At 31.1% G+C, this 14,003-nt stretch overlaps 1 protein-coding gene across 2 annotated transcripts; it reads right to left on the reverse strand.

Annotated features, from left to right (window-relative positions):
• Positions 1-1,837: 1,837 nt before the first annotated feature.
• LOC136208450 (caffeoylshikimate esterase-like) lies at positions 1,838-12,479 on the reverse strand. Of its 2 annotated transcripts, none has more exons than XM_065999334.1 (8): positions 12,324-12,479; positions 10,744-10,773; positions 9,123-9,249; positions 7,848-7,994; positions 5,519-5,644; positions 4,367-4,497; positions 3,333-3,431; positions 1,838-2,485 (listed from the first exon to the last, which is right to left on the reverse strand). In XM_065999334.1, the coding sequence occupies exons 1-8, from the start codon at positions 12,423-12,425 to the stop codon at positions 2,267-2,269; spliced, it is 981 nt and encodes a 326-aa protein (XP_065855406.1). In that variant the 5' UTR covers positions 12,426-12,479; the 3' UTR covers positions 1,838-2,266. The 2 variants fall into 2 exon arrangements, with proteins under 2 accessions (XP_065855406.1, XP_065855405.1); XM_065999333.1 differs by having other exon boundaries at positions 1,840-2,485; positions 4,367-4,504; positions 5,514-5,644.
• Positions 12,480-14,003: the final 1,524 nt, after the last annotated feature.

The raw sequence follows: 14,003 nt of genomic DNA on the forward strand, positions 1-14,003 counted from the left end.
AGTTTATTTGTGTTTTATGTATTTAAGGGTGAGCCCTTTTATTTGTAAAAGGGACCTTTGATTAAATAAGAAAAAGAGTTTGTGAGTGATTTCTCTTGTGTTCTTTGGGGCACTACTTTGAACAGTTCGGGATTAAAATCTTTAATTGTTGGAGACTGGGATTGGGTCTTTACAACCTAGTTTTGTAAGGGTTCTTTTCTGTCCGACCCTGATTCGTTAGCTTTCCTAGGGATCAAATCTAGTTGTCGGGTTTTCGAGGCACTGTTCCTCGTGGGTTTGCATCAGTTAAAAATTGAGAGGTACGTCAAATGGATATACATAATGCTTTTCTTTACAGGGCTTGAGCGAAGAAGTGTATATGAAGGTTCTTCTAAGTTTCAAAAATATGAATCTTAACCTGGTGTGTATATTGAAGAAATCATTGTACGGACTGAAGCAAGCTCCTCGATGTTGGTTTGGAAAATTGCCAACGACATTAAAGAACTATGGATTTGTGCAATCCTATTCAGATTATTCTTTGTTTGTTTTGTGAAAAGGAAGAACTCAAATCAACGTAATACTTTAGGTCGATAACTTTATTATTGTAGACAACGATATAAATGTATTGACCACTTTAAAAACTTATCTTAACATGTGTTTCTACATGAAAGATTTTGGTGTTTTGAAATTTTTTTTAAGGCTCGATGTGGTTCATGATCTGATCAGAATTTTTATCTGTCAATGGAAATCCACTCTTGATATCATTTTAGAAGCAGGCTTATTATGGGTAAAACCTGCGTCATTCCCATGGAACAAAATCACAATTTGGCTCCTACTACAAGGGCGTTTTTGGCAGATCCAACTTCTTATAGGCGACTGTGGGGCAACTAATTTACTTGTTTTTCACGAGATCAGATCTTTCTTATTCCGTCCACATCTTGTCACAATTTTGTAGTAGCCTCATCAAGAGCATTGGATGCGGCTCTCCAGGTCGTACAATATTTAAAGAATAGTCTGGGGCAAGGGATTTTGCTTTAAGATGAGACTGGTCTTTATTTTGAAGGATGGTGTGACTCTGATTATGCTAGTTGCCCCATTACTCATTGATTCTTAACTGGATGGTTTGTGTTGATGGGTTGCTCTCCAGTGGCATGGAAGACCAAAAAAGCAACAAATAGTGTCTCGATCATCTACGAAAGCAGAATGTAGATCCATTGCGGCCGGTGTGTGAGTTGAAATGGCTCACATAACTTTTGGGTGACTTAGGGGTATGTTAGGAATGAAGTTGTACTATGATAGTTAGTTAGGATTGTGTATAGCTCAAAATCTTTTATCTCATAAACGAACAAAATGTATAGAGGTTGATTGCCATTTTGTTCGAGATGCGATAACTGAGGGGATGATTCATCGTATGATTCTACTAATCTTCAGTTTTTACCAAAGCTTTAGGCAAAGCGAAATTTGACTTTGTCCTTCGCATGTTGGGTGTTCAAGATCATCACACTCCAACTTAGGGTTGGGCACAGTTCCTGGAGATACTGGACTGAACCGAATATCAAAAGAAAAAACTCCAAAATTGGACCGGACCGTTGACTTTATTACGAGATATTATTCTACATTGACTAATTGGTCACTTTGTTAATATTATTTATATAATTCTTGTATGTTTAAAAAAAAATAGATTATTGTACTTTAACTAATTTGTCAATTTGTTAATATTGTTTTCGAATAGCATTACTGTATGCCTAAACAACAATATTCTTATAGACTTTAATGATTAAATGAATTCAGTCATTCATCGTTAGATCGAAGCTGTTTGCGAATCAGTATAATAGACAGAAAATTCCAACATCGATTTTATTAAAACAATTAAATAAAGGTAAATATATGATGCATTAGATAAATCAATTTTTCCAATTACAAATTGAAGCTACAAACAAACAATGAAAAAAAAAAATTAATTTAGAAGAAAAGAAGCTAATTATGATTAAGGTGAGAGGATTGAAGTGTTGGAAGAAATATATAAATGAAATTAATTTAAGTTACAATAATGAAACTCCAGATTTTACTCTCTGAGATTATTCTGTTTTCTGTTCGTTCATGTTGTTCTACTTTTCTGCTCTGGTGATAAGGAATTACACACGATGGTCAATAACAACAAATTTGTCTTGAGGAGATTGCTAATACAAGCTTCGTTCTTTTAAACCGTGTTCAAGTGTTTTACACACTTTCACATAGTTTCATTTAATTTTTGTATCCGTTCTTTTTTTTTGTTTGTTTTTTTGGATTAATCACATTTAACACGGAAATGAAGCCAGGAGATAATATCATGAAGAACTTGAAAAATGACATCATCAGTCTCACCTTCAAGAAGAGAATGAAAAGCATCTTTGTAAAAAATAAGCTTCTTGTCTGAACTTTTTGCCTTCTCATATAATGCTTTGCTTACTGATGGATCTGTTACTACATCTGCTTCTCCATGTAGTATTAGCAATGGCACTGTTACCTTTTTTTATTTAAAAAAAAACACATTTATTATTATTATTATTAGAGAATAGTATAAAAATAAATATTGTGTCTTCCGATTTTCAAAAATAGCTTTCGGGGTTTAAAAGTTTGCAAACAGAAATCTGTTTTTTTTTTTTTTTTTTTGCAGTTTACAAGCTCAGTCATTCAAAAATGGTTGTTGTTGTTAGTTACCCCAAGAGAGATAACGATTTGGATCAATTAAAAAGTCTGATTTTGGAAATTATCCAAAATACAAACTCTAAGTTTGCAAATTAACTAAACCACAGATATTATATGAGAGGTAAATTACATAGTACAACATTTATCATATTTTACATTTTGATATACAACCTTTTGGTGACCTCCCACTAAAGTGTACAATTAGTAATTGTGACCTGTCAACGTGAAGTCAACATGTCATGTTAGTAATTTGACATCCATAAAAGTCAAACGTTGACATATCAACATGCCATGTCAGCAAATTTGACTTTAGTGGAGGTCAATTTACTGACGTGGTGTGTTGACTCCGCGTTGATTGGTCACAATTACCGATTGTACACTTTAGTGGGAAGTCACCAAAAGATTGTACACTTTTGTGTGCAAAATTGAAGGTTGTACACCAAATTGTGAAATAAGATAAAATATTATACACCATATATGTAATTTATCCATTATTTGACATAAATTGACTTATTTTTTATTAACTGCAAAGTATATAACGTTGTTCGCAAAACTTTTAAATTATAACACTTTATTTGCAAAAACCACCCAAACCACAAGATTTATAACATTATTATTATTATTCATATTAATTAAATCTAAATTAATTAATTGATGATTATTACCTCTTGTAATCTTTGCTCTAACTCTTGGGTTGTTTTTAGACACTCTAAAGCTGTCCCAACTCTTGCTGTATCCTTGTATGCTATGACATTATATGCTGCCTGTATTTCAAAAATATTTCATTAATAAGGGTTGATTTACAAAATTTAAAAATAAAAGAAAGATTATGTGGTTTCACGAACATGGATCGGGCATTGTGGTTTTTCCACAGCAAAAAATTCATGTGATTTGGTGTGTTAGCAAAATTGCGAAAAATGGTTTGACAACGTCAATTTGCTGACACGATAAGAGACATTTTGATTTAAAAATATCTGAAAATTTCAAAAATTTAGAGACTAGCAAAGACGATATTTTCTTTAACCTCCCTCCAGATTTCTGGAAATTTCAAAATTTTGGATATTCCAAAATTTATCGGTCCATGTGATCTTTTTGAAATAAAGAATCCATGTGATTTGTTCTGTTAACAAAATTACAGAAATAGTGTTGAGCCCGTCAGCTTATTGACGCGGCAAGGCATTTCGGTTAAAAATATATCTGAAAATTTCAAAAACTTGGAAGCTAGTAGTTTTTTTTTTAATCCTCCTCCCTTTCTTTTTCTAGATTTCTGAAAATTTCAAAAATCTGGATATTCCATATTTATTGGTACATGTGATTTGTTTTATTAGTAAAATTAATGAAATAATCTTGACACGGTCAACTTGCTGACATGTCAATGAGTATTTTAGTAAAAAAAAATAGAGGCGCACTTATTTTTAACCCTCTCTCTTCTTTATTCTAAATTTCTGGACATTTCAAAAATCTGGAAATTAATGGAGAAAAAACAAGAGAAGAAAGAAAATGAGAAAGAACATGAAAAAATGAATTCTAACTTTTCGAAAGTAAAAAAAAGTAAACAAATTCACGATTTTGCTAACGGAATAAATCATGTAGTTCTTTTCCATCCGAAAAAACCACAAAGATCGATCAACGTTATATAAATTAACCCTTGAAATAATTACAAAAATTAAAGAAAATAGGCAAATTAAAAAGCACGTACCAGCTCTTGTTTTTTTAAATCTCGGAAAGCCATCTTGACGAAATCACTATTAGGAACAATTTTGAGCTTAGGGAAAAGATGAGCTATTCCGATGAGGATTTGCAAAATTATCCACGGTGGAATCATATTATCTGCGAACTAATTAATTCAATAAACAACTAATTAATTTATATTTATATTTATACGGGTTAATTATAAATAGATGTTCTCTGTTTACATAGATTTGCAGATAGGTAACTGTAGTATTTTTTTTTTAGAAACGCTACCACATGATTTGCAAAATTTTACATGTTTTCTTATTTTACTAAAGTTGGCCGATAACGATCTCAAAATGAATATTTTCAAGAATCAAAGTTGTTTAGTATCAAATTTACTGTGAAACCATATTTTAAATTTTTCAAAATCATCATTTTGGCGTTTTCTCTCTCTAAACGCTAACTTTCTCTCTCATAAAAAAAAACACTTAAATGACGTCAAACATAAAAAGTTGAAGAATTAAAGTTGTTTAAAATATCATTTAACTATTGAAAATTTTCATTTCGAGGTCGTTATCGGTCAAATTCTCACAAAATGAACCTAAATAAAAAATTTTGCAAACCACATGGTTGCTTTTGCAAAAAAAAATACCATAGGTACCCATCTATAAATCGGCGAAACCACAAGGCATCTATATGTAACTAATCCTATTTATATATACTGTAAACATGTAATTAAGTAAGGCATAATATCCATTTGGCTCCTTAAACTAAAGTTTTAAAGTCAATTAGGACCTTAAACTATCAAAATTATCAATCAGGTCCCTAAATCAAGAAAATGTCATCAATTGAGTCCCTATTCTATACAAAAATCATCAATTAAGACCTCATAAAAAAATCATTTGGTTTAACAGTTTTTGGACCCTCTTCCCCAAACTCATTTTGAAGCAACGTATAGATTATAACAATCTATATCAAATATCCGTAATTTCTTATTTTATGATAGAATGAGGACTCAATTGATGGTTATTGCTTAGTTGAAGAACCTAATTAATGATTTTAAAAGTTTAGGGTGCTAATTGATTTTGAGGCTTTAGTTTGGGGATCAAATAGGTATAATGTCATTAAGTAGTAATAATAATAATGGTAATTAATTAAGAAAATGGAAGTACTTTACACATAGGAGCAACAAGAATGGCACCATTCCAAGCATTTGGTTGTTTCAAATGGAGTTTGAGAGCTATTGCTCCACCCAATGACTCTCCAAATAAAAAGCTTTTAAGTCCCCGGAACTTTGGATTCTCTGCGAGTAAAAAGATCAAAGTAGTCACTCTTGCGTCTTCAAAACTATAGTGAATTGCTTAATACCGTTCCCAAATTACTGTTATCGCCTCCATTTGGACTTTTTTTGCCCTTCTTATAATTTTGAAAAAAAAACTAAAAATTCTTTCTCTAAAATTATAAACTCGAACAATAATAATTGAAATTATAAAAATAATTGATATGCGACAATTAATTCGAATCTCGAAAATGGATGATTATGAGTCTGAAACAATAAAATTTACATTTTTTTCTCAAAAAAATTATAAACATAATGCATATTTTTTGTGACGATCAACATTTTTCGTCACAAAAAATTAGAGAATTTTGCATTTTCCGTCGCGCCCAAGCCATTGGCTGGGCGGATGCTGGATCCGCCCAGACCACTGGCTGGGAGGTTGCTGGATCCGCCCAGCCCATTGGCTGGACGAATCTAGCACCCACCTAGACCAAAATTAGCGTTTTTTTTTTCAAAAATTATTTTTTTTTCAAAAGGGCAAAATTGTCCAAATTGGGACAATAAGAAGGAATTTGGGGGCAGTAAAAAGCAACACCCAAAGTATATATACTGTAACGTGACTTTCATAACCGCAGTAGTCAACTTTCACTGCTGATAGAAACGACACGCGACTGTCATATATCGACATTAGTCCACTTTCATCGCTGATAGAAACGACAGGTGACTGACATCTAGCTAGCTGAAATAACACGTGTCATCTAGGTGGCACCCACGTGTCATTTCGGTCAGCTAGCTAGCAGTCAGTGTCGTTTCGGTCAGCAGTAAAAGTTGACTACTGCTAATATCATAGTCGTGTCATTTTTTGGTGTTTTTTTTTATTTTGAAGTCGCATGAATGATTTTATTGAGATAAAATCCAAAATTTAAAGATTTTATTGAGATAAATTAAAGTTGAGTGACCATTTAAATACAACAAGCAAACTTCAGTGGCCAATGATGAAATGTTAAATAGAATGTACCTTTGATATGGTTACTGAATTTTTTATGGTTGTATTAAAATCATCACTCAATTTCAATTTCTTTCAATAAAATTATTTAATTTTGAATTTTATCTTAATAAAGTCACTCTGACGACTTCAAGATCAAAAAGACACCAAAAAAAATTATGTGGCTATCATATTAGCAGTAGTCAACTTTCACTGCTGACAGAAACGACATGTGACTTCCACCTAAATGACACGTGGATGTCACCTAGACGACTGAAATGACATGTATTAGCTAATTAGCTATGTGGCCACGTGTCGTTTTGGTAAGTGGTGAAAGTTGACTAGTACCGACGTGAAAATCACATTGATTGGCCCCATGAACGTTCAAAGTGTCATGGTAGCTCCCTCAATTTGTATAAAATGTGATAAATTAATCACTCAGTTGTAAAAAAAAGTAAGTTAAATATAGAAGATATGTTGCACGCATCTTAGAAAAGTAAAACGACCAATGTCAGTGTATGTAGTTCTACTATTAGAGAAGATAAATTTTACAATTGAGCAAGTAAAAACTTCAATTTTAATATGTTTTAATCTATTCTATGAATTATGTAATAACTTTTTTAAGGCACGTGTAATACATTTTCCGCATACGGCTTAAATTTTTTTTTACAACTGAATAATTAATTGATTACATTTTAAATAAGTTGAAAGGCAAGTTGAATGGAATATTGGATCATTTTGAAAGTTCATGAACCAATCAATCTGTTTAGATAAATTCACAAACAAATAATATAGGCTTAATGTAAATTTACATCCTTAAACTTGACACATTTTGCCTATTGTCACCTGAACTTTTAAAATAACCTATCACATATTTATAATTGGTTTTAGAAACCATCATACACCTATAGTAGGCTTTAAAGCCTTATTGTATACCTATAGTTGCCTCATTCGGACCTCATACACACAAACTCTTTGATCTGTCATCTTTGACAAATGAGGTGGTATACAGAATGGACTCACGTGTTTTTTTGCTATAGCACGTACATATCATCTAATCTGTCAAAGATGACAGATCAACGATTTTGTGTATATGAAGTCCGAATCATGCAATATATAATAAATTTTTAAAACCAATTATAAATGTGCGATAGATCCTTAAAACCAACTACCGATATATACTATGTTATTTTAAAAGTTTAAGATGTAAATTGATAAAATGTACCATCAAATAAAAAGTACCTTTGACTTTGGAGAAATGATCGGCAACATCATCTACAAGCTTATCAAGGCTTGGTATGAAACCATGAAGACCTTCGGAAAGTCCAAATCCTGGATAATCCATTGCAAATACTCCATACCCAGATAATGCTAATTTCCTTGCAATTCCTACGTACACCATATTAATAACTATTATTATATCAAGCCAGAGAGGGATACCGAGGGTCGATCCACCCGTTCCAATTTAGATTTTGATAAATAAATATTTATAAATATTTATAAAACTCGTATAAAATATAATATAATTTTAATTTTTTTTCACGCTATTCATAATTTATACACATATAGTAGCTCTATGATTGTCGAGTCTGGCCCTGAGCCTAGGGCCCAAGGCTGAAGGGGCTCAAAAAATTTATTATGCGTATCTATATATATATATATATAAAGTAAAAAACATATACAAATATTAATATTATTTAAGTTTTAAATAGTTCAAATAATTAATATTTTAAACTTAAAAGATGTCCAGTTTATTTTTTTGAATATAGGTTGAAGGTTAATTTAAGAATTAACCTCATATTTGGTCTTTGTGTTATTTAAAATTTTATCATTTTCTCCTATGTGGTATCATTCGGTAACATTTGTCTCTTGAAGTACTTCCATAAGTGACATTTAACCCATTTTAAATGAAAGATTTGTTAAATTTTTTTTATTACATGACACAATTTTTGACATGTGTATATATACGTGGTTTTACCATATAGATTTAATATGTAGATAAATATGAAATTAATTTTTTTTCTTATTTATCCACGTATTAAATCTATATAGACAAAAATAAATAAATAAACTATTAGCAAAAAATTTAAAAAATCGGTTAGTTTTTAATCCAAAATGAATTAAATGTCACCTATGGAAATACTACAATGGACAAATGTTATCAAATAATACCACATTAGCCAAATAAAAAAAAAACAAAATTTTGGATACCAGATGGACCAAATAGATGTTTAATCCTTGATTTAAAGGAATTATGGAAAAGCTTTTTGATTTTGAATAAATAATAATATTTAATTAATGAATGTAATAATATGGACCCTATAATTATTAATGAAATATTTTTTATTTATAATATATTATAAAAAAATTTTTACGTATAATATTTTTATTAAAAGGTCCTTATTTATTATTACACCTGCCTATGAATTATCAGAACCGATCTTGATGATTGTTAATTCGAATTATAATATCATACTCTTATTATTTAATAAATGACTTAAAAAGAAAGTATGTTACCTTCAAATACAAAAGTGCAGGTTTCTCCATAACCATGGCAATAGCAAATCAAAGCCTTCGGACAAGAGCTCTCCGGTAACCATCTTTTTGAAAATATTTCTATTCCTCTCCAATTTATTTCATATGACTGTACATAGACAGACTCCATTCATTATATTTATCATCCTTATTTTTTATACAGCGATGCGAATACAGCATTGGTGAATTGGGAGGCCAAATTTATACATGTGTTAAAAGAATTACTAAATCGATTTGTTCAAATTTTTTTGGTACATATACATGTCTAATAAAAAAAAATCTGATTTATAAATTAAAAATTTGAATTTAAGAAAAATCTATCAGACTAAAAAAACTTAAAAATTTAGATTTGAAAATGACCTAACGTGCCAAAAAAATTTAGAAATTTGGATTTAAGGAGAGCTTAACAAAAATTTAGAAATTTGGATTTAAGGAGAGCTTAACAAGCCAAAGAAATAGGATTTTAAAACCTGGATCAATTTCAGAATGTTAATTCAGCATCCCATCAAAATTGATTAGAGACAAAGGGTTGGAATCATCATAGTCTCAAATTTTGTGGAAACAATGGGACGGAAACTACTCGTGGTCATGGTGGTTCTGATGGTCGGAGAGGCCCGACTGCCTTATTCACCCCTAGGGATAATTAAAAAAATAACCAATGTGTTTTTGTTTATTTACAAATGAGTGTCTGTGAGTTTTTTTTTTTTTTTTTTTTTCAAAAAAAAGCACTACCTGTTTTTAAAACCGTCAATTTTATTATTGGAACTCCCTATTTTATTGCAATGTAAACCTAAAATCCTAAGTTTTGTAAGCGGATTAGGACTTCTGTTTTTTTTTTAATCATAAACACCTACTTGTAAATAAACGAAAATCATGTGAATTATTTTTGGAATTATGCTTAATATAATATAGATAGAACTGTAAATGAAACGAGCCGCTCATGAGCAGTTCGGTGATCGGTTCGATAAAAGCTCGGTTCGATTCGGCTCGATATGTAAACGAGCCGCTCGTGAACACGATTTACTAGCTCGGTTCGTAAACGAGCAAAGCTTGAGCAGGTCAAAGCTCAGCTCGAAAGTTCGCGAGCAGGCTCGATTAGAACATTTATGAACAAATTTTAGTTTTGTAGAAAACTATATAGTTGTGTTAGTTCACAAATATCTAAACTTAACATTATTTCATTTGCTATTAGATGAGTTCGTTCATAAACATAATAAATGAGTAATATACGAACTATTTGTAAGCATCTTGTTTATTTATTCACGAACTTTGCTTGTGAGCTTGTTTATTTACACAATTAAAGAGTTATTTGCGGGCAAACTTCACAAATATAATTAACAATTTATTCACAAACAATTCATGGTTAGATAATTTTTTTAATGAACCAAGTCCAAAAGAGGATTTTCGACTCGAAACAAGCTCGAAGCTCGGCTCAAGCTCGTTAAGCAAGCCAAAGCTCGGCTCGTTAATTTTATAGCAAGCTCGACTCGAGCTCGAGCTCGTTAATTTTATAACAAGCCAAGCTTGAACAGGCCAAAGCTCGGCTCGATTACAACCCTAAATATTGATATGCATGATGATGATGTGTATGGTTTAATTGTACCTCCTCTATCTTGAGTCCTTCATAAGGTACCTGCACCACCGACACACCATTATTAACCAAACACGTATCGCTAGAGTCCAGCAGCCTATTAGACCACGCAAAAAAAAAAAAAAAAATGGCATATAGCATGATAAAGTTATTTCGTTTTACTAAAAAATTGAAAGTATCTAATATGGATTTTTTTTTTACCTTCAACGTGATGAACATGAAACTGTTACTATCAGTTCCATTTTAGTATTTTCTATAAATTTAATATTAATTTTTTAAATTAAAACCCTAAATAAGTATGTTATTCAGTATAAATTGAATATTTATATTAACATTTTAATTAAAAGGAGTATCTTTTATGCTTATTTTGTTTTTGATAAAGTAAGCTTTACTTTGTTTTTTCTAACATTGGATGAACTTACTTTATCAAAGTTCATTACTATCTAATGGTGGAAAAAATAAAATAAGACTTACTTTGTCAAAAACAAAGTAAACATAACATAACCCAAAATTTAAAATTAATTAATAATAACGATGAAAAAATAATTAAATTAGATAATAATAATGATATTTTAATTTAAGAAAAAAAATTAGAATTAGATAAAAACAATGTTGAGAAAAAATAATAAAATTTAATATTCATATTTTAATTTAAAGGGGATTTAAAGGAAAAAATTGTAAATGGATAAAAACATATTTTGATTTAAGTGAAAAAATTACAATTGGATAAAAACACATTTATAGCTATCACTATGACCAATTGTACAAATTTATTTTTGTGTTGTAGAATCATGTCCTATATTATAAGTACTAATTTAATTATCTTGGAGGCTTCTCGAAACTAAACCACTATAAATTCCTCAAGGGTGGTGTTGGAGACTGAGGGGCTCCGGACTGTCTCCGTCCCTGATTGACTCTCTAAACTTGATTAAAATGTACCCATCTCAATTTTTTTCAAAACTCTCTTTATTTTGCCACGTGAATTTTAGAAAGTTAATAAATTACTTTAAACAAATCTATGAGATAAATAGGGCATTTTAAAAATATAGGGAAATGAATAAACGGATCCGTAAGGGTTTAGGGAGGTTTGAGTATCCACTAGTCACCCGAAGAACTTCAAAAAATCTATAAAAATTGTCAACAATACTTTATTTTTGGGATAATGTACCAAAATAGGTCTAAGGTTTTTAGAAAAGTATCAATATAGGCTCAACGTACAAAATAGCATCAATGTATGCTTAACATTTAAAAAAGAGTACCAATTTAGGGCTCGATAACAAAATGTGACACGTCTTTCATAGTACTCCATTAAGTTCTGATTTCTCTCTTCACGTACAATTGACAGAACTTAACGGAGTAATGAATTACGTTTCACGTTCCGTTATCGAAATCTAAATTGATACTCTTTTTTAAACGTTAAGCATATATTGACTTTATTTTGTATGGAAAACCTAAATTGATACTTTCCTAAAAACTATAGGTCTATTTTCATACCTTATTACTGGATCCGTCACTGAAGATATAGTTGATTTTTTTAAACAAGTACAGAACGCTAAGAATGTAATAAAGTAAGAGAGAAATGAAGACCTTACCTTCATTAAGCAATGATCAATTTGAAGTTGAATGGGAAGAAAAGCCTGTCTAGCTCGTCGTCTCTCTTTAGCATAATCCATCTTCTTCTTCGATGCCTCCATTTTCACAGACACAAACACTTTCTCTCTCTAAAACTCTCTCTTTCTCTCACTTACTTACCATATTTAATATTTGGGCATGATATGATATGATATGCTATTTTTAAAAAAGTTTTTGAATAAATGTGTGAGTGTGAAAGCAATCAATCAAAATGTCCGATTGGAAGGTAGCTGTGTCATTCAAAGATGGCAATAAATGTATAGCAGGAATTAGTTATGAATCCCAATTAATACTCCAACCTCAACCTGCATTCTCCATTTCTGCTGAGTTGGAGTTTGATGGCAACACATAATTTAGCTGCGGATACCTGTACTATCCGATCTTAATGAGATTATCCATGGAAAATTTTGGTCCAATATCATGTAAGGATTGGTCGGTTAGGATGGTGCGATTTACTTGTGCGTGTGTAAAACATTTTTTGTTTTTAAATCGATTTTGTTAAAAAAATTCGTATATATATACATTATAATCTGAGTGGTCAATAACCAATTTTTAAGTACCACTGTAAAATTTTTCAAAATTAAACTACATTGTGTTTAAGATTCTTAACATGTAAAAGAAATTGTGTCTAATAGAAAAAATTCGGATTTAGAAATGGGCTATTAGGGCAAAAAAGTTTAGAAATTTAGATTTAAGAATGGTCTAATAAACTAAAAAAATTTAGAAATTTAGATTTAAAGAGCGTCTAATAGCTCAAAAAAATAGAATTTTGGATTAATAGAGGATTTAATAGGCCAAAAAAATTAGGATTCTGGATTTAGAGAGTACCCAACACGATTTGGGGCCATTTTGGAGTGCTAATTCAACATCCCATCAAATTTTTTTTGGAGACAGTGGCGCCGGAACCACCACAGTCTCAAATTTTGTGGAGACATGGGAGCCGAAACTACTCTTGATCATGGTGGTTCCGGCGGCTGGAGGGGTCGAGAGCCCTGCATCTGCCCTTAACCATATAGATGTTGTCTACTTTGTCCCAAATCCGGCACCTTGGACGTGTTTGCATTTATTGGATCTCTAACTTACTAATAAGCTCTGATCACCCCTCTTCATTTCCGATGTGGGATTCAAATTCATTTTTTTCCTATCGACATTCCTTAGGGCCACTCCTTGCTCAAACATTCTATCCCGATACCATCCACTCCAGACCGGATCGTCACAATTCGTAGTTTATATAAAAAGATATGAATTGGATATGCACTCAAAATAATTACTTGTAACGAGTATTGAAGCGGATACCCGATACCCACCAAACAAAAAGAAACATCATGGTCGCAGTATATTCACATAGCTGAGCCTTCAAGAATCATCAGGAGCGGCAACAAAAGGCAAATAAACTTACTTTCTATAATAATTAATTTTAGGGATAAGATGTAAAAATACCTCTAACATTTATAACTACGGTAAAACCTCATATAGGAATACTTTATGTAGGAATAACCTCTACTTTGTTATAAAAAAAACTCGGTCCCAACTTAGTAATAACCTCTGTTACCAAACTCTATATAGTAATAACCTCCCAATTGTTATACAAATAGTCCGGTCCCAAGTGTATTTCTATATAAAGGTTTTACTGTATCAGA

This window comes from Euphorbia lathyris, chromosome 10 (genome assembly GCF_963576675.1).
Source record: "Euphorbia lathyris chromosome 10, ddEupLath1.1, whole genome shotgun sequence".
NCBI lineage: Eukaryota > Viridiplantae > Streptophyta > Magnoliopsida > Malpighiales > Euphorbiaceae > Euphorbia > Euphorbia lathyris.